This window comes from Pyxicephalus adspersus, chromosome 6 (genome assembly GCF_032062135.1).
Source record: "Pyxicephalus adspersus chromosome 6, UCB_Pads_2.0, whole genome shotgun sequence".
Classification (NCBI taxonomy): domain Eukaryota; kingdom Metazoa; phylum Chordata; class Amphibia; order Anura; family Pyxicephalidae; genus Pyxicephalus; species Pyxicephalus adspersus.
The window spans coordinates 11,335,223-11,357,860 of NC_092863.1; the positions used below are offsets into that span (position 1 = coordinate 11,335,223).

The window sequence follows — 22,638 nt, forward strand, 5'->3', positions numbered from 1 at the left end:
TGCTAGACAAAGATATAAATCATATCTAAAGTGTCCCTTTTAAAAGTATAAATATTCAAGACACATTCATGCTTATAATTCAATTCAATTTTTTTTTCTCCTAAATCAAACTACTTCCAGTGTGGGTACTTGAAAATCGAAAAATGTTTTTGTTTTGTTTTTTCAAAGTGTTTTGGCTATATAAAGTACTCAAGCCATTTTTTCATACTTGCATAGCAAGTAGATATGAATAAATCATAGCTTTTAGATTTGCATAACTAGATGATTATGCACTTCGTAAAGAATACACATTGCCTGTTTAGCTCAAAATCTACAAAGGGAGAAAATAAAAGTGAAAAATGCCAGAAAAGAAGATAAAAATGTATTTTTCACATTGTCTGTAATGTCTTTGCATTGTAGCATATTATTGTATATATATATATATATATATATATATATATATATATATATATATACACACATATATATACATATATATATATAAATGTGTGTGTATAAATATATATATATATTTATATATATATATATATATATACACATATATATATTCAGGTTACAGATTGCGATTAAATGTCCTTTTTTGCTTTATGAAGTTTTTTTTTGCTTTAGTTCTGCTTTAGGAAGTAAGCAATAAAGGGGTATTTAACCTGTTTCAGGTTCACCGGTCCCTCCTCATCAGGGCTTGTAGTAGCACATGAAAGTCTGGGCTCATTTCCCACAGCTAGAACACCAGGATAAGTATTTCTTTTTCAGTCAAGGTACAACTTTGTGAATTGAGTTCCATCTAGCAGCACACTGGATCGGAATGATAGGAGGAATATAATAGTAGGTGTAGAAGTGTGGTTCAGGTGATGACACAAAGAACAAACCCTTCTACATATTACTTTCAACAGTTCCAGTCCAATGCTTTTAATTCTGCCACTACAACCCCTAATGAAGAGTGATTGTCGCACTTCGTCCAAAGACAGCTCCAAAGAGAATGAATGGGGGCGGCAGCTGTGAAATGTGCAGATGTTTGTTCTTTAAGAACCAGCGAGGGAGCCGTGCAGGATTACTCGATCTCGAAGCAAATCTGAACCTGCCTGAAGGGTACAATAGGCTTTTTAGGGGCTTACAAAATTTCCTTTTAACCTGCTTGATTCTTGTGCCCAAGTGTCCTTAAAATACTAGGACAGGATACATGATATTGGAAAGGGGTAACAAATATCCAACCCTGCCCTCAAATTTTCAATTGCCCAGAGCAAATTAATCTCTGTTGCAGTGTACTGTTGGTTTAACATGCTTCAGGCACTGGAAGCTTATGATTTTTTGTCTTATAGTCTAAAAGGCAGACGGGTGACACGGGTAGCTCCATGATGGGCTGTTATAATGATTAGCGTTGTCACCCTCTGTCTATTCATTGTGGAAGGGTTAAAATAAGACAAGCTGAGCTGTGACCCCAGTGACCTCTATTTCTCCACCAATGTATTAGATCTATAAACCCCCCCAACAGCCGGAGAGATAATCTGAAGAAAGAGATAGGTTGGGTGTCTTTCGCTCAGCTTCTTCTGAATTCGTCATGCCCCATAATTATGCCAGTCATCTTTGGTAAATAGGCCTCTCTAGGGGTCTTTGTATCTAAGTACTTCAAATCTCTAAATTCACGTTAATTAGTCTGAAAACAGACATCTTCACAAAAAAAAACCACTGCACAATTTACCATGGTTTGCGTTGCCTCGTTGTCCTGGCAACCGTTCCCGGCGCCACTTCCACGTTTGAAAGTAATCTGCAGCATCCACAACAGTTGGCATGGCAACTAGTCAGTGTCTTGTGGCATGATGGCTTTCTTTGCAAGGGTGCAGCCTCTCGCAATTAAGCCATCTTCATACACAAAGAGTCAATGCAGCAACAAGCAGAATGGATTCATTTTCTGCAATATATGGCGGAGTTATTGGTGGATCAGGACGCTCTGTTATAGTCCTTGTTATAAGAAGCAGTCCCAATTCAAGGTACCGAGATCCACCTGTAGAGGTTCCTGTAAACATTTACCTGTAGAGGTAAATGTTTTAAAAATAAACTTGTCCATTTTTTTTTTGTACTGCCTGTGTCCCATAAGAGAGATTTACCTTCACGTCCTGTCCTGTAGACCCAACAGGAAGTAAAGAAATTTCTCCATAGTCAGAAAATGCCATGTAATTGTCTGGCTGAGCTGGGAATCTCATCTTCGGTCATTTATAAGGATTTCAGGGATGTGCTGTTGCTCAGATATACCTAAAACGATGAATAATTTCAAAGGTTTTAGATGTTCCTTGGAAGACCAGGATTGTGGTTGTCACCAGGAAAAAGCACTGACAGCAATGGACATGCTCCTGCTTAGGAGTCAGTGGACTGCGGCTTGCTCATGACTTGCCACTATCACCTATATTTCAAAGTGAGCAGCCTGGGGTGACAACGTTGCTCTTACACAGACGTGTGTGAGCAAAGGCATTGAAAACAAAGAGGGATGCATGGCAGGGGTGTGTGATTGGCTACTGAAAAGTCTCCGATGTTTGAGAGCTGTGAGGTTGTGATACCATAACTAACATCTAGTAGGTCTATATCTATTTTATATTTATATTTTCAGGGTATGGATAATAATATGTAGACAATATTGTAAATGTGCTAAAATCAGAGCAAGAACTAACGCTTTAGCTTTGAGTTCAGCAGGGGTCTGAAGTACCTTATGACGTGGCACTGCAACATCGTGTCATATGGTGCATTCTCCTTTTTGCCCAGTTGAGGCAGTAGTGAGCTGAGAAAGTGGGTGAGGCTTGAACCCGGGAACACTTGGCCTATATTAAGGTCTCTGCTTTAAGACCCATTCAAAGTGAGTTTAGAACCTGAAATGGAATTGCTCACGAGTAGCATACAACATGTGTCAATTTCAATACTCAATTTCCTTAATGGGACTTTTCCGTGCTTGGAATGAACCATTTAAAAACACATCAATTTTATCACTTCATTTTTTTTCCTAGTTTCCATTATCTTGTTATCTCACTGATATTTATGTTATCGTGGTAATACCTCTATTCTAACAATACAATATTCTGTATAAGTCACGTACCCTGTTTAGAATGATCACATTACATTGTGGTTACCCGCACTGTTTGCTGTTTACATGCCAGTCGGTAGGAAAATCTTTGTGTCTATGAGGACTTGTCAGTGGCCTGAAGTTTGTTTATTCACAAAACAATGTTATCACTGGACTTCATTCACTGTTATCAGCTATGCCTTCTTCTTCCTATAGGAAGCTGCTGCATTATATTCTGTACATACAGGCAGATGGCTTGCTATTCTCCTGCACGGATGTGTGTTCTATGTGTTATTTATCATTGTCTAAATCAAAAAAATTTTGGTATTAAAATAAAAAAGCAATATTTATATATAGATATATATGTGTGAAACTGGCTTTACCAAGCTGTACACCATTTATAATTGTACCAGTAGCTGGTAGAAGTAAAAAGCTGATAACTCTATGGGGCAGATTTCACACCCCCACTCTCTTTCTCCCTGTGCCCATTTGACATACACTCACCCCAGGGTCCATGAACTCTCCAATAGCTCCTAGTAGACTGTTCAGGATCAGATGATCAGCAAAACTGTATTCACCAATCTTTGGCTATGAGCAGTGGACCTGAAAGTGAAAATCTCTGAGCGCTTCCAGGTTCAGAGCTGTCAAAGCCCAGCTGCTCCAACCAGGAAAAGAATCATTAAGACAGAGGGCAGGGGAGACATCAGTGGTCTAATAGGGAGTCTGTCACCTCCAAAATGTAATCCTCCTAATGATAGCAATATAGTTTAGTGGAACAATTTTTGTAAAAATATTATGAAATGTTAAACTCTGCTAAGAATATTAAATAAGGAACCCTACACATTTGTAAAGCAGCAGTGATCAGGTAACACATAATATAAGGGGGACAGGTACACTTTAGAGCGACATATTTTCACAGCTTTCCAAACTTCCTAAACGTACTTTATGCAAACAGGAATTCAAAGCAGACGGAAAGGTTGGGGTCTCTGGGAATACATTCAGCTTAAAAGTCACATCTTAAATAAAACACACTCAAGCTGTGACGGTTGCCGTTTGAGGACCTTCTCTCGGCATCCTTAGACAATGGCTTCATGTTATGTTTATAACAGACAAACAGAAAGAGAATGGCTTCCTGCAAAGCATAGGGGATGCAGCAGATTTTTCATTTAATGTACAACTGCATTTTAATTATGATGTATGTGGACCGGGCAGGAAGATAATTTCGGCCTGTGGCTGGGAGGTCCCCAGGGCATGCAAACCAAAAGGTCCTTGAGAGACGGCCAGGTTTTAGCAAGCTGCAGGCACAATATTCAAGCTTACTGACAATAATAAAATATAGCGTTGGCTTTGTTAGAATGTATACACTGTAAAACTTCTATTGTTTCTGCACAAAAGTGATATTTTAGTTATAAATGCAATTGGGTGGTCTAAGTCGGCCTCTGGTAAAAATGTGGATTTGTGTACAGTGCAGAATGCAGTATACAGTCACGGCAAGGGATACGTAAACCAAAAACTTTTGTATACAGTACAGAATGATTAAAACCCCAAAATCTAGGGTTTTTTTTTTTGTTTTTTTTGTGGGGGGGGGATAAAGTTTGTATTCCATAGGAAAGATTTACAGATTTGCTTTTCCAGATACACAGCTGGAAGTAGGAGAAGGGACTACTTCTCCAACAAGAGTTTCCTTTACACATTCTATCCAAAGCCAAGACATTACAAAATACACTTTGAGGTTTTTTTTTATAAACCAGTAATTCTGACATTCCCTGGTGGTGAATCTTCCAGGTCTATGTGTTCGAATGACAGCACTTGAACTTCAACAGAAAAAGTTTCAAGGAAAGTCAAATTCATTGCTTTATAAACAGACCTTTTTTCACCCTTTTCCCCTCACATCTACTTATTCTTCCCTGACTTTTACCCCTAGGCAGCTGTGTTTTACTGCTTGAAGTGAGGAGCAATACCCACATACTGGGTATGCATGAGAATGCAACTCCTAAACCTTCTTCACATTTGGACAACTCTTCTATTATATGTTCCTTTGACATATGAACCCTTTGACCTTTACCTTACTTTTTTATTGGCATCCCATATTGGTGACTGCTAAAATCAAGCTTTCAGTACTGACTGGTGGACTACAAAGGTAGGTACAAAGGAAGTGGAGCCTGATTATGTAATAGTTGATCATATTTACATATATCTACATGGTGACATAAAAGGCTGTAATGTTCCCTTAAGGAAGTTTTAAAAATGAAACCACATAATCCGCAATGGGCTCTTTAGACAGCTGACCCTCTGAGTTTGTTGGGCAGTCTTGGGGATTTTTCTGTATCTGATCCAATAAGTATAAAACTCTTTCTTCCTCCCTCTTTCTGTAAAACATTGCTGAAATCTTTCGGCACAGGCGTTGAGCGTAAGCTTCCAAAAATACCATAGCAAATAAAACGCAGTAGATGCAGACAATTGCTGCGGTGGTGGAGCTCTCTGGCGGGTTTGCTGGGCGCTTACATTGTGGGGAAAAGAACGTTAAGTTCAACTCGTGTACTCTGGAATACACAATGTCCTTTATGGTGAATACCTGTAAGAGGTGTACCTAGAAACACAAAAAAAAAAATCATAATCACTTTCCCAGTACATCAAACACACACTCCTTGAGTAAGCTCTTCTGTAGCATGAAATACATAAGTTCTATATCTCTGCTGTCATTGCCAACTAAAAAAGGTTCTATTATAGTGTGATAATCACTACAGGTAGTCCCCGGGTTACATACATACACAAGATCGGGACTGTAGGTTTGTTCATAAGTTGAATGTGTATGTAAGTCAGAACAGGTACATCATTTTAATAAATGAAATTAGGACAGATGTTTGTCTCAACATATTATTAGACAGCATTGTGTCAGTTACTGTATAAAATTTTCACTGTGAGTTAATCACAAACAAAGCATAAAAAAAATCTTTATGGAACTTGGACATTTATTACCTTCTGGAGCAAGCTGTGCTTTGATATGCAAAATGAAACAACTGCAGAGTTTATCTTGGTCTTTAAAAAGTTACAAGAGGCTGCAGAAAGAGCTCCCCCCTAAGATCACCCACAACCTCAGTAGCAAAAGATTTCTTCTGCAAGTCATGCAAACCGCCCCCCTCCCCACTTCAAGCCTTCGTCTTGTACACAAGCTGTTCGTATCGAGTCATCTGTGTGTGGGATGTCATTAACCCGGGGACTACCTGTACATTGTTTTTAATGTTGGGCAAGATGGGAAGGGATGAAACCTATTGCAGGATTTTATTGCTTTCTGTGGTCCTGCTGCAGAGATTTTCTTTACTCTTCATTTGGTGACCAGGGAAGAAAGTGAGGAGTTATTGTGCAGTTCACCAAGGAAACATAAAGGCTACCAGTGCTTTCCTCTAACTTGCCTTTCGTCTTATTTTAATATTTTGATGCATTTTCATTAAATCAGTAAGCATTAGAGACCTTTGATAACTCTCTGACTTTCCTGATTTGCATATTCTCTGTAAATAACTTAAAAAAAATGTTAGCATAAATATTTTTGTGCACAGTTTTACTGGAATGGATACAAAACTGGTACAGTGCTGATCACATGGTCAAAAGCCAAGGGCTTTGGTCTTGTGATCTCTACTGAACAGGAGCCAATTGGTAATATTTTTCTGTCAAGGCAGGTTTCATTTAATGATACGTACATCTGCTTGATATTTTAAATCAAACGTCACTTGTAGAGATGGTAGAATGTCCACCCATCGGCTAACCTCCATGGCGAACTGGAAGACTATGTGTTCCGCAGCTATGATCAGCACAGTCAATAGGACAAACAGTAAAATCACCAAACAGCGGAACAGGCTGGCTCCGAGCTCTTTCTTGGACATCTTAAATCCTGTTGATTTGATTAGTTTGATGGAGGAAACATTGGTCAGATTGGATACTTTTTTTTTCTCTGCCAGCTCCTCTAGTTGACTGGTAATGTACTTGTTGTCAAACCTGATGTTAGTTAAGTAGCTTTGTAAGTACCAAATTGCACCAACAAGAGTGTAGAGAATAAAAAGCCCAGCCATAACTCGATTGGATGTAAGCATGACATCCTTAAAAAGCCATTCAATGTTTTCAAAGTTGGCCTTCAACCTTTTCCCTGCTTGAGATATCACATTGGACACCTCAGAGGCGTTAACTTGGGCTGCAATGTTGACTTCCGGAGCAAATGTCCCACTCGCTTTTGCCATGATGCATGTGGTGTCCATGACCAGATTCTTTACATCGTGTGCAAGATCTCTGAAGCTTTCAGTGGAGTTTAACAGCTGCTCCGTAGAGTGCTGAGAAATACAGCGAAATATCTGAAAGATGCTTTTAAGGTTTTTAAATATATTAGGAATGATGTTCAAAGCTATGACCATGAAACAGGTGGACAGCAACAATCGAGAACCTTGCTTGGTGCCCAGAGTTGGGATTATGATGGTCAACACGCAACGTATTGGGTGAACAAGGACAAGGATTCCCCAGAGAAGAAGGGCTGAGGTGGTGGACAATGCAAAGGCCGAGTAATAATCATAGAGCAGGGAATAGAAGAGCCAATAGAAAAGGAGAAATCCAGATATAGATGACAAAATAGAACATGTTAGGACCAGCAAGAAGGTTTGTCTGCAGTCTTTTGGGACAGGGGTAGAATATGCCAAAAAAACTTCCAATACAAAGGAGTAGACTCTTGGACAGATGAATGTTTGAAAATATGCCCAGCCTGATCTGTAAAGTAAAAAACATATATGTATTACAAGTAAATATTAGATATTAGGTCATTATTAAACTCATATCTTTATTTTATAAAGTAATACCTAGATTGAATAACTCTGCTTCCTACTTCTCCGTGGACGAAAGGACATGCTCATCTAGGGTGAAAATCTGACATGTTTTCAGCAGTCCCCAAACTTCATCCACTATGGGGAACGATCGGGGACAACTACTGTGCTTTTCTATTTAGGTGCCACTTGCTCATCCTTTCCTCTTTATAGATCGCAATGGCGCTGTGCGTACAGAGCTTGTGCGTTCATCTGCGGCCAGAAAGGATCACAAAAGCCTAAGATATTTGCATTTGACTTCACAACTACACCCATTGGGTTTATTATGTATGCTATTGAAAGTTTAGCAGAAATGCTACACCATTGTGGGGAGTGATTCGTGTCACTAGTGTAAAACTTATTGAAAATCATTTGTGAGGAAAAGCCCCATCATTTTGCCAAATTATATGATAAGTGCTCTTGAACCAAGGTTCAGGTCTCCTCCCACCTACTTTCTAGGGAACTTTATGCATTCTTTTTTCTGTTTTACTTCTTTGATGATTTAAAAGCAGTTTTCCTACTCTAATAGCATAATGTGCTTGTGCATTCTATTCCTTTTTGTGTATGGGAGAAAGCTGGTTGGAAATGCATTAGCCTGTCACTTGAAAATGCTCCACGTATAGGTTTTATCAGTCTGTGCTTTGTACCAGAGCTTGGTAAATAGATTATTCAGTATTAGGGAGAATGTTTCTTTAGCTGGAGGGCTTCAGGAAGGTGACTTCCAATGACTACAAAAAAATGACTTTTGAAAAGGCGATTATATGACGCTATCAAAGTCTTTTTGTTTATATGTCATTTAAGCATTGGTTTACAATAGGATGTACTCCAGACAAGACAGGCAGTAAATTTTTTTTTTAATGACCTATTTAAATGTATGAATACAGTTTTTAATGACCAATTACCATGAGTTGTGTGCCATTTGCCTGTTTACTGCCAGTGAAACCTTAGCAAAGTTCAGTGCACCAAAAAAGGGTAGTGTATTGCCAAAAAAATTGATTGACTTTGATATACAATTTGTGCTGCCACCTTTTTAGGAAAGGCTATTGGTGGAAAACTTGTGATTATTTAGCCAAGAGATACTTTGTTAAGTCAGGAATTTATGTTGGATAATAAGCCCTGGCTTCTATTTGGTATTCCAGTTCATCACAAAGTATTTAGCATAGCTGAGATTGGGGCACTGTGTAGGCCACTTGAGGTCTTCCATACCAAACTCTGCTCAACTTTAAATTAGAATTGGTATCCTATAATTCCTGTGGGAGAGCTCTGACCCTGAGTTGCTCTTCTCTGCTCATCTGCTGGTGGTTATTTTAAAGGGAAACTCCCTCAATACCAGGTTTCTATTAGGAAGGTCTCATAACCCATATCCCTGTAAGATGTAAAACCAGCTAAAGACTGCCAGTTTTTACCTACAATTTAGCCAACTGTTCCTTTAGAAGGTTGATGCAAAGCATGATTTTTTAATTATACCAAGAGCCTGACTGACTAGGCCAGCCCCCCTCTTTATATAGAGTATCATGTATACCCCAAAAGGGAGATCTCCCTGCTCAATTTACAACTCTTATCCTGTCCATCTGGCACTTTTGGGTGTTTCCACTCCCCTTTGTATGTTCCATTGCCTCCTGTTTCATTCTTCGTAATCTCCCAAAAAAAAAAATACAAAATCTGGTGGGGGTTATGGGAGCCCCTTATGATGGTCATATTGAACTTGTTCACCGGGGAAGTCATTGGTTTTACTAATGTCAGCTCCCCAGCAACTACTAGACCATGAAATAAAAGTTTTGGGTAAACTGGTATTGTTCTGCCTTTTCATACAAAGACAAGTGTTTCATCAGATCAGAGGAATGAGACCCCTAAGTTGACACAGTATGTTAATATAGCTAACAGAAAAAAATAATCTTGCCACAATGCTATACATTAGTATACAAATGAGGCAGTGGTCTTATGCCTAATAAGTTAGGGGAGGGGACCACCAGACCCCTAAATAGTCTTTAGCCCTAGGGGCAAAGTCCTGCATACATCCCTCTCTCCCTTGGATAGCTATGTCACTGCATCCGTTGTAGGAAGACTTCCTCTGCAGTAATACGTAGGCAGCTGGACATATGATTAGCATTTCTTGAGAATTTGGGACTGTTGGGGAGTGTCTGGTGGTCTCTTAAAAATTATAAGGTCGCACCCATGAGTAATTTGTTCTGGGCCCTCCCACTTCATAAAAGGGCCCTACATACAAGCATCCATATACAAAATGAAAAAGTTAAATGTGATCATAATGAGGGAATTCATTTTCCATTCCTTAAAGAATGGCTAGGTATTAGTATTTAATAAAAGCTCACTCATTGTAATGCAACAATACAAAAAGCAGCACTGACAATGAAATCAGAAGAGCCCATAGTAGTTATCGTTGATGGATTCTTCATAAGGGGATCCAGCTGTGAGAGAGTAACACATTTTCCCAGGGAAAAACATAATAAGAATAAACATAAAATATGGGGAATTCTGTTTTTATTAGATCCAGAACCACCAAAATATAAAATAGTACAAAAACAAAAGTGGCCTTTAAGTCTTACAGAGCTGATAGGAAGAGACCTACCTGCATTTGGAGAGGATCCTGGTAGCAGTTAGAGCGTGCGGGGCCATTGCGCAGAATATGTGTCAGTGTCAGGAGTTGTCTGAGCTGTAACACATTGTAAACTCACACACTTATTAGGAAGTTACAGAACACCCCTTCATTGCTGACTAGGAATATTTACTGAACCTCCTATGGAGAAATCCCCTTTTGTCAGAGTTCCATGTAACCTGCTTAGAAATGGATAGGATAAGTAATATCCCACAGAGACCAATCTGAACTAAAATATTTTCTTTAGAGAACTGTTTGATAAATTGATCTTTCTAGAAATCCAATGAGCTGGTAATGTCTGTGCTCTCTGCTTGTGCTGACTGATCCCAATTGCACTGTTTTCAGATATCGCTCAAAACTACACAACTACATCCCTTTATCTATTGTCCTGATACACTACACTTAGTTATTGTTGTTAACCTAGTTAAGTGGTACTGGCAGAGTTACTAAGTGAAAATAAAGGAAAAAGACCTAAATATGGAGTGCAGCAACACATGTAAGTACTGTAAGCTGCAATATACCTATATGTAAGCTGGCATTAAACAAAATGTATACAAATGCCCTTTTTACTCAGCAAAAGCTGGGATCATGCTCCAGGCCAGTCCTGTTTTTAGTGTTCTTCTTCTAATGTCCAAGTCACTGCCCGCATGATGTGGAAATTCCTATGCAGAAAGTTACTGTAGGTCTATGTTCAAACGTCTATGTAAAACTGTGGTTCACTTGCTGCTTACAGTGGCTAGCAAGGTATGAAACCACTGGCACCACTGCAACGGTTCTTCAAGAACCAACTTTTACACATTACACAGCTAGGGTGTCAAACTCAAATGCACAATAGGCCAAAATTAAAAACTTAGACAAAGTTGCGGGCCAACCATGAAATTTATTGAAAAAATTGAAGTTTTTCCTTCACATTAGAAATAAACCCTTTTCATATGGAAACAAAGAGGTTTTGCGTCACATTCAATCTGGAACAAGCTTATAATAAAGCAGCATAAGATTTTTTTTATTTTATTTTATTTAAGAAAAAATCTTGTCTCTTTCTCTATTTGTATTTAAATTTCAATGGTAACCTTTTTGCACAGGCTAAAAATAATAACAATATTCTTCTATGAAAATCCAACTATTCAAGTCCATGCCTTGGAGTAGCAAGGAAAAGTACAGCTGGGGGGGAGTGCTGGAAATGCCAGAGGTGGCCAATGTGGAGCTAAATCTTATGTGGCCCACCGCTGAAACTCCCCCTTAATTGAAATAGTGTCGCTATTAAAATCCCCGCCATTATTTGCGTCTATAAATAATGCAGGACCACGCATAGGCAGAGAGCCCGCTGCTGGTCTATAGACGCGAGTAATGCCAGGAATTGTGGTAGTGGCGCTATTTCAATGCAGCAGAGGGCTAGATGCAGTTTATTTTTAGGATTCCTTTGGGGCCAAAAAAAAGGGCACTGGGGGCCAGATTTAGCCCTCGGGCCTGAGTTTGACACCCCTGTTATACAGCAAGCAGCAGTCAGTGGCACCGAACTGCCAACTGATGCCCATTTCATTCTCTTTGTGCTCTAGGAAAGAGACACTACACATACAGCCTCACCTGAGGAAGCTATAGGAGCGTTAGTAAGTGGTAACCTTCACCTCGATCCACTGCCAATGTTAACATAATCTAGGGATCCAGAAGAAGTAATATCAGCACAAAAGGACAGCATGGGAATTTGGATGGCTCACCAATGGAATCCCCAGAAAAAAACCTCAACTTCAAAGTGTGAGTCATCCCATTAAGCTTAGCACAAAGATCAGTGAGTGATTCCTAGGGGAAGAATGTAGAAATGTCTTACCCTGGGGTGAATGCTGATGCCCAACCAGGAATGAACTTGGGGTCTCTGGTGAACAGCAGAATGGCAAAAAGGCAAAAGAAGAAGAAGACGGCTTTCTCTGCAAAACTAAAGAGACAATCACAATGAGACCTGGATGAGACATTTCTAATGTTCCTGCACAACCTGCCAGGACATGAAGTATTCATTAACCAGATGGGGGCCATCATTGCACACACAGAGGACTTGACACTGTCTCTTTGATGCTGCAGTCCTGACATGCAACTGGGACAAAGGGCAAAATTAAATTGAGCCCTACAGGTTACTTATAATATCCAAAGGAGTAATGTTATCCAAAAACCAGATCCATTACATAATCCACTATATTCTTCAAACCTTTCACACTGTTACTAGGAGGGCTGCAGTCTCATGTTACATGGCACTGCATAGACCAAGCACGATTTATTTTTATTTATTGCACCAAGTTTTTAATCTTTCCATAGTAGCCATCCATCTACAGGGAAGCTAGAATCCATATTTTCTATTTTTTTTAATCTCTGACCTGAACATGTGATTGTAAAAGGCAGTTCCCATGCAAAGCAACAATTATTCTTTATTGCTTGCCATGCAGTGGTATTGTGTTCTGAAAATACCTGGGACCTGTGGCACTGAAGATTATCTTTTTATTAATAACTATCAACAATAACTATCCAACCCAGCTAGGCATTCTATGTGCCAGTATAACGACTGACCACTGGAGAGCAATAACAACGACTCAGATGTGAGAAATATTAATTTACTTACATTGTAGGGCCCAGCTTTCTATAATCCTCTTTTATCACTTCTTTGGCTTTTGCCTCTGCATCTACTCGAATATCCGATTTCTTTTTTCTCCTGCAACTGATATACCCATGTATAAAGTCATTGCGTGAATATGATTAATTAAATTTAGTGATGAATTTGCAAACAATATATTTTTCAAAATAACTTTTAACATAAGGAGACCCTGTCTGTCAGAATCATACAAAACTGCAAGTAAAAACACAGAAAAGCAGAATGGTGGAACCCAGTAGCAATCTAAGGACTATTGGATGCCTACACAATAGAGACTTTTACAACTAAATAGCATGCATAAAACATTGTTGCAAAATCTGCACTGAATTTGATCATGAACTATATGCTTGGTATTCATTATCTTACTGCTGCAGAATGCATTTAGTGTCCTTAGCCACATAATATATTCTTTTGGCCCTTGATACCCTAGTCTTACACTAAGTGGTTACAATACCACTAGAATAGGACAGCACTGGACAACATTTGGTAGCAATGGAGAAAGTACTGTATGGCATTTTGTTTTAACAGGATTGGTTAAAAAGAAACCAATTGGAATTGGACTATAAAGTTCAAACTCTTTTAACTTGAATGTGCCAGTAAGTGCCATACCTGAGGCTGATTGCTCCATGTAGGATTGAGATCCATAACCAACCAAGAATAAGAAATATGATCATCAGCGGGAAAGCAAAGACGAACCAGGAGCCAAAGTTTACCACATCACAGCCTGGAAAGAAGCTACATAGAAATAAAATAAGTAGATGATATTGTTTGTAGGCAGTACTGAAGGGAAGAAGGTTTACCATATAATGAAGGGCAAGGCACACGTATAGGGGCACCATTTTTCACATATGCTGCTATATGCAGAATGGTTGGAGTGTAGATAATGCACAAAGGGTGGGTCTTCATTTACTTCATTGGTGTTTGGATTTGGAACATGCAAAATCCAGATTTATTAGACCAATTTGCCCAATCAGCTCAACTGCGGGATGAATAAAAATTTTTACTTAATTCCCAGGTAGACTCATGGCGTCGCTACAAAACATTTACCTCTTCAGTTGTCCCAGAAGGATTAGGTTAGGTGCTGTCCCAGTTAGAGTGGCGGTTCCTCCAATACTGGCAGAATATGGAATAGATATAAGGAAAGCTTTCCAGACTCTGTTCTGGTATTCTCGTTCTTTCTCCATGTCTTTGTGCATATCAGACGATATTTCCAACTTTTCAGCCAGTTCTTTCCTGTGAATTAAAGTGTAACGCTACTGAAGTGTTCAGTAACTTTTGTACTCAACTTTCCTCTACCTCCCTGAATACACAAGTACAGGTGATATCTACAATAGACTGAGCTTTTTACTTATTGATTACATAAACCAATCCCTGTAATAAACACTCACTGGAGGGTGATAACTGCCCTATCTCAGTTTGTTTTGTAAGTTTTGCACCCCACCTCTGTTAGTAAAAGATTCTGCTCTGTACATAAGGCACACTTGAAGCTTTTCAAAAGTTTAACATTTATCCTGGCGATCAGATATGTACAGCAAAGGAATTCAGTTCATTTAAAGTTTTCTGATTGGATAAAAGGTTTTTTTTTCCAGGCATTTTTATTTTTATATCTGTGAATCTTCTAATAATCAGATCTTTAGTGACACTTGTATGCATTACAAAAACAAATTACGCCTAATTTTTTTTAGTTTTGGATTTATAGTTCTGTAGGTTTTTATTTGTCTGTATCTCCATTGATTCCTGATCACTTTTTGTCCCTGTGATGCCTATAATGGGGGTATGTGGAGATATATAGATTTTTCAGTTGTACAAATCTAAAAACATGTACAGGAATATGGGAGTATCTGCAATTCCATACATGAGGTGAATCTTAAATGTGTTGATAATAAAAAAACAATAGACTTACTCCTCTATGGCAGTAAGCAGCTGCAGTTCTGTTGACACAGAATGTAATCTGTTTTCTTGCATAGCAGCTGAAAGACAGAATATTAGGTTCATATTATCTACATTTTAATATCACTGTTATAAAAAGTAACAATTAGGGTTAATTTGTCTAGAACACAAAATGCCAAAGCAGCTTTTTAAAGTCCCTGATTAAACAAGGACGGTGTAACAGAAAAGCAATGGGGTCACCACTCTCCCTTCACCTGTCCACAGATTCACCGGCTGTGTTTGTGACTTTATGCGAGTCCGTGCTCCTTCTTTCCTAGTGAGAGTTATCTGAATAGCAGATAACAAGCAACTTAAAAAAAAGCAACTTGCTCAGGTGCCCGTGTAACTTCTACCCTTTTTTTGAACTTCCCAGGTCTCCAGCTCCTAAGCAAGCTGATTGATAGTTCACATTGTTTATTTGATGGAAAGGCAGTGTATAATTTCAGTGTCTCTTAGCCCTTGCTTCCCATAAGAATCTATATCACTGAACACCCATCCAAGCTTCCAATCCGGTACCACATTTTGGTGTAATACAGTACATGACAACAGAATGAGTGTGAATGGTGAATGCGGCAGTTAGTACACAGTGATATTGGCAGCAGAGGCATGGATAATATGTCTTGTTAGACTTTTAATAATTAATCAAATCCATGATGTGTCTGTAATAATGATAGACCTTTAACCCACTTATCCCTAATGCAGTCAAAACAGTACAAGTAGGTTTTTCAAAGCAACATCTTTTTTACTTTTAAAGGGAATGTATCATTTTTTAGAAGTTTGTTATTATACCTATTGATAATGGACTATTGGATATTGCAATCTAACCTAGCTATTGAGTTATGTAAAGTTGGACTGTAGGTTGGAATGTAAGACTGCTTTTAGCTGTGATCATAAATAAATTATACGTGTACAGACACACTGTACATTCCTTTTACATCCATTAGTGACCTCTCCATAAATTTCACCCATCTGTACCTGGGCCATGCTCACTGGCCTTAGTTCCTTTTTCTTCATTGAACTTTTCCCCAAAGAGGCTCTTCAGAATGGCGTTGGCTATGGGAAGCATCATGGCGGTAGAGGCAGTGTTACTTAGCCACATGGATAGAAAAGCAGTTGTCATCATCATCCCCAGAATTAGCCTGCAAGGAAAAAAAAGTGTCTAGGAAGGAAGTTGCAAAATTATGTTTTACATTAAAATAATATAGGTATTTGTATATATGTGAAGAATTGCTCCACACACTTTGTATTGCCCATAGCAAACAAATCTCATGTCCTAATGCACTGTAGGAAAGTAGGAATCTGATTTCTATTACAGAAGCATGCTTCTTAAGCTGATGTTCTTACATGCTGAGAGAAGCTGCACATAACAATGAACAATGGAGGATGTATAGAAAAAAACATTGTAACATCAATATCTAACCTGGTCACTTTAGATTTATTAAATACAAAGCTGGGTTATGGCTAAAATATATTGCATAGATTTTCAGGAGAATAAATGAAAGTATTACAATACCTGGCTGGTTGTACTCCCACCAACATGAGGACTTTGAGGGCAATCCGCCTGTGTAGATTCCACTCCTCTATAGCAGCAGCCATGAGCAATCCACTAAGAAACAGGAAGTTTGTGTCCAGAAAGTACTGGGGGCAAACCTTGCTGGAGGGCAGGATGCCCATGAATGGGAATAGCACTATCGGGAGCATGGCAGTAACCGCCAGAGGTAGAGCCTCCGTACACCAAAAAAAGGCCATCAGCAGGACCACATAGAGACATTTTCCTTCCTGCAATCAGAGAAAATTGGAACTCATTTATTGACGTATATCCCAGCCATTCAGCAACAATTTCAAACTCATAAAGAACAGAAAATACAATTTCCAGCACATAGTGGAATATAATATCCAGTTTAGAAGCCAGTTACACCCACCAAGTATATTTCAGTTTTAGGCAGGCATCAGCTGATCACTTTCCAGTGTCTTATACCTGCCAGGGATTCTAATGGGACGATTTCCTACAGAATGGGCTGTCCCCTTTATTTTTGAGAAAAGAGCAACTAAAACGTTAGAGGATATTTACTTCCAGCTGTGTCACCATCATGGGGAATAGGAATTGCTCCATTGAGAGAGAAATATGAGCACTTTTAGTAGTATAGTAGGTAAAACCTAAACCCTTCATCAGTTGATATTTATGGGTGAAATGGGGTAACCAACAGCAGTAAAAAAACATCACAATGTTGTTTTGTTGATTGTCCATAGTCATGGTGTGTTATTTGCATTTTTTAATTGGGTTTGATATTTGCAAGGCTTAAATTTTTTGTGTGATGTGAAGCATTAAACTACTTTGTTTTTTTGCCATCATTATTAATCATTTGATTTAGGTATACAGGACAAGTACATGTTCTTTGGTCATTTACCAGGTCTTCAAAGCCTTACAATTCATCTACAACCCACATTTTAGCCTATATTCCTTTAATCCCTATAGGAAGTGAACAGCTGAACTAATATAGGATGTGACCTTCACAACCTGGCTGCTAAGTAAACGGTCTCATAAGAAAAACGATAATAAAGGACGATTAGGAAGAGAGGGGCGAAAAGGGGAAGATGGGAATTTGAAGAAGGTTGTTCCTGATTCTGTCTAGTTTAGGAACATTTTTTGAATGTGCAGATGTAAAGAACGGGTAGTTGAGTAGATGGATGGAAATGTTAATCTGATATATCACGTGAAACTATGTGCACTCGCTTGATAATTGTCGTTCAAAATGAATGATCTTTGATGAATGGACGTTTGAATGGTACACAATCCCAATAAAGCAACATGATCTCTTGGCAGACCACTGCACTGACTATAGATGTGATCACTGAAAAATTGGTAAGTTACAACCCCTTGCCCAACAAACATCTACTGGCCATGCATGCATTGTTGCTTGCATGATTGATCGTTGCCAAATAACATATGTGCACTGGACATTAGATAAACACCAGAGCAAAATCATCTGGATGGACCTTTTGTTGCAACCAAGGGTCAACATAGATTATCATCATCATTTGGCACAATTGGGAGCTTTTTGAATGATTAACTTGATCATTTGCTATGAACAATGGTTATCTAGACTAGTCTTCCCCTCCATCTGAACCGCAAAGGCTTGTGGCCCTCTGACCGGCAGTGGTCTCCATAAAGCTCATTTAGGACTAATGACAGGTCCATCCACCAGTCCACCTATAGAGATCTTTATACTACCCTGCCACTGTGTTTATCTACAGGAGGTGCAGTGCTCAGGCCTTGATGGACATTCCCCAGGATTGAATGCATGAAGGGTGGGACATTATTATCAACCCTAGCTAGTAGCTCAACGTGGGGTTTACATATATATATATATAAGACTGAAAATTCCCAAAGGTAAAAGGAGTAGCAAAGACTTAAGGCAAAGTTTAATATCAGTGTGTGGGAGATGCAAAAGGGACATATAGTCCTGCTTTAAAACTCAGTGATTTGCTATATCAAAAAGACTTCTTGAAATATTCTTTTTGAACTGAACCAATAAATCACCCATGTGGTGGAAATTTACAAAAAAAGAAAAATGTATAATCTTCTTTAAGGACTTGCTTATTAACACATGTGGATTATAGCAGATTAAGCTCCTTGTGTTACATAAACATATTACTAGGTTTAGAGGGAAATAAATTGAGCCAGCCAAAATGAAACACTTCATAAAGCGTTAAACTCATTTATCGCAATATGCTTGCCAAGGATGTTGTTTATGGATGCGGCGTACACAAGCTGAGCATTGTTTGTGAATAAATTCTTAAGCCATAAAAAATGAGGACAATAGACTGAGCCTAATGAAGCTAGGGGATGAGGTCTATAAATGGATAGAAATTTAATATTTGCACATCTATGGTCAGATTAGGGAACCAGGTCACTGCCAATAAGGATGGGTAAATGGAGGGTCAAGCTGGGAATGGCATGTAGTGGACCCTGGAACTGTTTCTGGGAGCCTTTCATCTTACCAATACATGCTATAGGGTTCTATGTTTGGAGTCTAAAATTGCACGTCGGTATTTTTAGATTCAGAATATCAGTTTTCCAAGATTTTAAAACCCCAGTCATGATTTTACATCAAAGTGAATACTGCTACAACCTGCTAACTGAAAAATGCCCCCTTTAGTAAATCAATTCCACATGGTATAATGTATAGTATCTAGAACACTTACACTAGACCACTCAAACTTACACATACATTTTGTTATTACACAACCACCAGGGATCCAGCACAGATAGATTGACTTTTGTTGATCTAGAACAAACATAGGCTGAATTGGAGTTTAGCACAAGGGCATGAAAACACTTGGCGATCTAGATATGTGTTCATCTAAAACAATGACAGCTTGACACTTGGGGATCTAGACTGATATTTGTTAATCTAAAACAAAGGCAGGCTAGCACAATGGCACATATTTTAGATCTAGAACAATTTGTAAATTGGAGATGCAGAACAATAACACACCAGAGTGGTGCCTGTATTCCTTACAATAATGCACCAATTACGGTACACTTCGGATTCCACAACAATGATTACTGACATCAGAGATCTTTGAATAATGGCTCAGGGGTATTTGGTATATCAGCAAAAAGGCACTTTGGCTGAATTACAGACAAGTCAAAGCCATACTCAAATGTGAGATACCAGAAAATGGCATGCCTACCTTTTTGGCAGTTGCCTTTTTAACCTTTTTAACAGTTGCCAGCTGGCAAAATATTTAGAATAATTTGACACAGTGATCAGGAACTCCAGAAAAGTGACACAAAGACACTTTGGGTCTCGGAATAATAGTGCAATTACACCTTGGGTCTGGGTCTAGACATGTTGATGTTTTGGGGGTCTAGAAACTATGACATTGAGTCTTAGATCCATGATACACCAATACATTTCATAATGACACAAACACACTTTGGCTCCCAGAATAATAGTGACCTTAGGTCTCAGTCTAGACAAAATCACAGAATGACACTTTGGGTCTTGAAATATTAACACGTTGACATTTTAGGTCTTATACTTGGGGCCGAGAAAACTATCACGATGACAGGCACATTGCACATAGGATTGTGAAGCAGTGGCAAAGCTTCATATTATTCCGCAATTTCAGGTCTGGGGTGATTTAAGAAATCCTGACCTGGAGGGAAGTATAGTATGAAAGCCTACTACGACAACTAGAAAACTAAACACAGTACAAACACAACCAATAAAGGTCAGACTGCCCTGGAGATTCTGCTTCTCCCTTTTGATGATTTTCTTACCTTGGGGGAAATTCCTGCCCCTTCCAGATTGCAAGGTCTATTTCTGTCCTGTAATCGGATCCTGCACCACCATTATACCCCATTTACTTTGGCCTAAGGTCTACCAGGTCTGCTTGTTATTGGATCATATGCTTGTCCTTTTATCACAAGTATTGTTCAGGACAAAGTTATCTAGAAATGTATCTGAGCTTAGGAAGTTTTAGGCTGACTATTAACACCCTAAGGGAGTAAATTCCACACAATATCCACTAGCAACATTGAGCAAAGTTTACTTTAGGTGGTGCAATGGCCACCCACATTATTCACTTTTGCCAGTCAGTTCTGCAAAACATACAGTCGCATAGTCTCAAATCTGAATGGTATGGTTATTCTGCATCCTTGTTGAACACTTAAGAGAAAAAGACATGAACCTTACATATACATACCTTACCATATAAAACGTACAATTTACCACATGTATTGGCACATTTTTTACATCAATGTTATTGGAAAAAAAATATCAAATTTCCAATCAGATTTGATCGATCATTTATACACATGACATGACTAATTTAAATGTTTACCACATCCACTTGGAAGCCCAAAGATTGGTGGCTGTTGATTTATCGGCTAGAGATTTTTCTTTAGATTCACTAACTTCCTATTGAATCAACAGATTAGAAATCAGATTGCACCAGACCTAGGTCATGGATTAATTCTAGCAGACCTGGGTCATCTGTATCAATGCACATCATACCACTCTTGTGTAAAGATATTACACAACCAAAAATAAATCTTTCTCGTAAGTGGTAGTCAGCAGATATAACTGTGTTTTTACAGGAAACAGAACAAAGAAACTACAAAACGGAAGTTCTGTAATTTTACCCTTTGCAGCCAATCAGATTTAAGGAATAACCCTATTCCAGTGCTTTGTACCCTACAGTCTGCCTTAGCCAATAAACGGATACGGGAGGTACGTCATTCCAGCCTGGTCAATCAACATGGCCGAACATCTTGAACCGGGTGAAGATGCCAAAGACAAGTGGGGAGAGGTGAGTTTTGGGTAAATAATTGTAAAAGGTTAGGTGAGTTTATCTTTTTTTTTTTCATTTATTGCAGAAGAGACATCATCTGTCCCTTCTGCAATAAACAAACTGCCTGCTCACATTTTTAACTTAGTTACACTTTAACATCTGTCCAACATACCCACACACATCCAGACACAAAGATAAAATGAAGTGATTGTATCCAATTTATAACTTCTGTGTTTTATTGCCAATACAATTACCATACCATGCAATCTTTCTACTCAAATCTTTCATATCAATCATAAATACTCACTCATCACCCACACAGGTCTTTCTTTGAGTTCCATACACACGTGAGACTGCAGCGATTTTATTTGCAAAAACGCCAACAGCGACACCTGTGTTATAATGTTTAGCGCTAACTAGTAAAAAGTTTGGCACCACTAATCATTGGCTTTTAAACTTCATTGATCAATCATGCAATAATAATACAGAAAATATCACTAATACAACTGAGCGACTTACATGTCTTAAAAATATTTTGCATTGCTTTTACAAATTTCAAAAAGAACTTGCACTATACCAGCTATGAAAAAGTTTTCCTAAATTAAGTAAAATTAGAACTCCTTTAAGATTTTTTTTTATTATAAATGATCTTACCTGTGGCGGTAAGTAGAAAAAAATGGGGCATAGGATGATCGGCGTTACAATCAGGACAATGTACTTCTTAATGCACCAGATTTTCTTGACTAGAGAGCCGAGTACAGACATAGTGCAGTGCAGGAGGAGACTGGTGGCAGCCTTGGCTGTGGTGCTGGTTATATCAGAGCTCTTGTATCAAGTCACTTTGTAATGCAAACAACACACCCCCTGCCTGAGACCCTGCCCACCGCTCTATTAACATACAACCAGAAGCTGGTTTTTAAGAAATCTATTTCTAGGAAGGACTTCTTCAAAGTTTAATTTTTTTTTTCACAATGCTTTAATTGGTGTTGAAATAATAAGTTCCCCTTACCAGTGTGATTTGTAATCACCAGTCACAAGATGGAAAATGTTTAGATTTTAATGTAGGGTTTTGGGATGGGGATAATGTATGGGCCTCCCAAAGTTGTTGGATGGGGAACAGATGAGGATCTCATGTCTGTGGGTACCTGAAGAAGGTAGCTGGTGGAGGGGGGCAACTAATAAGATGGGGTAAAACTTTTCTATACAAATAAACTTGCATGTATACACAAATATATATTCCATTGCCAGCATAAAATGCATCTAAAAC

General features: G+C 38.6%; 2 protein-coding genes across 2 annotated transcripts; both read right to left on the bottom strand.

Annotated features, from left to right (window-relative positions):
- Nucleotides 1-4,207: 4,207 nt before the first annotated feature.
- Nucleotides 4,208-10,539, bottom strand: OCSTAMP (osteoclast stimulatory transmembrane protein). The gene is made up of 3 exons (XM_072413714.1): nucleotides 10,478-10,539; nucleotides 6,748-7,798; nucleotides 4,208-5,639 (listed from the first exon to the last, which is right to left on the bottom strand). Exons 1-3 carry the CDS (start codon nucleotides 10,522-10,524, stop codon nucleotides 5,280-5,282), a joined length of 1,458 nt encoding a protein of 485 aa, XP_072269815.1. The 5' UTR covers nucleotides 10,525-10,539; the 3' UTR covers nucleotides 4,208-5,279.
- Nucleotides 10,540-12,214: 1,675 nt separating this feature from the next.
- On the bottom strand, nucleotides 12,215-22,181 carry LOC140333113 (Na(+)/dicarboxylate cotransporter 3-like). Its single transcript, XM_072414535.1, has 8 exons — nucleotides 22,026-22,181; nucleotides 16,582-16,847; nucleotides 16,044-16,207; nucleotides 15,043-15,109; nucleotides 14,187-14,372; nucleotides 13,749-13,874; nucleotides 13,110-13,205; nucleotides 12,215-12,434 (listed from the first exon to the last, which is right to left on the bottom strand). Exons 1-8 carry the CDS (start codon nucleotides 22,134-22,136, stop codon nucleotides 12,326-12,328), a joined length of 1,125 nt encoding a protein of 374 aa, XP_072270636.1. The 5' UTR covers nucleotides 22,137-22,181; the 3' UTR covers nucleotides 12,215-12,325.
- Between the last annotated feature and the right edge of the window lie 457 nt (nucleotides 22,182-22,638).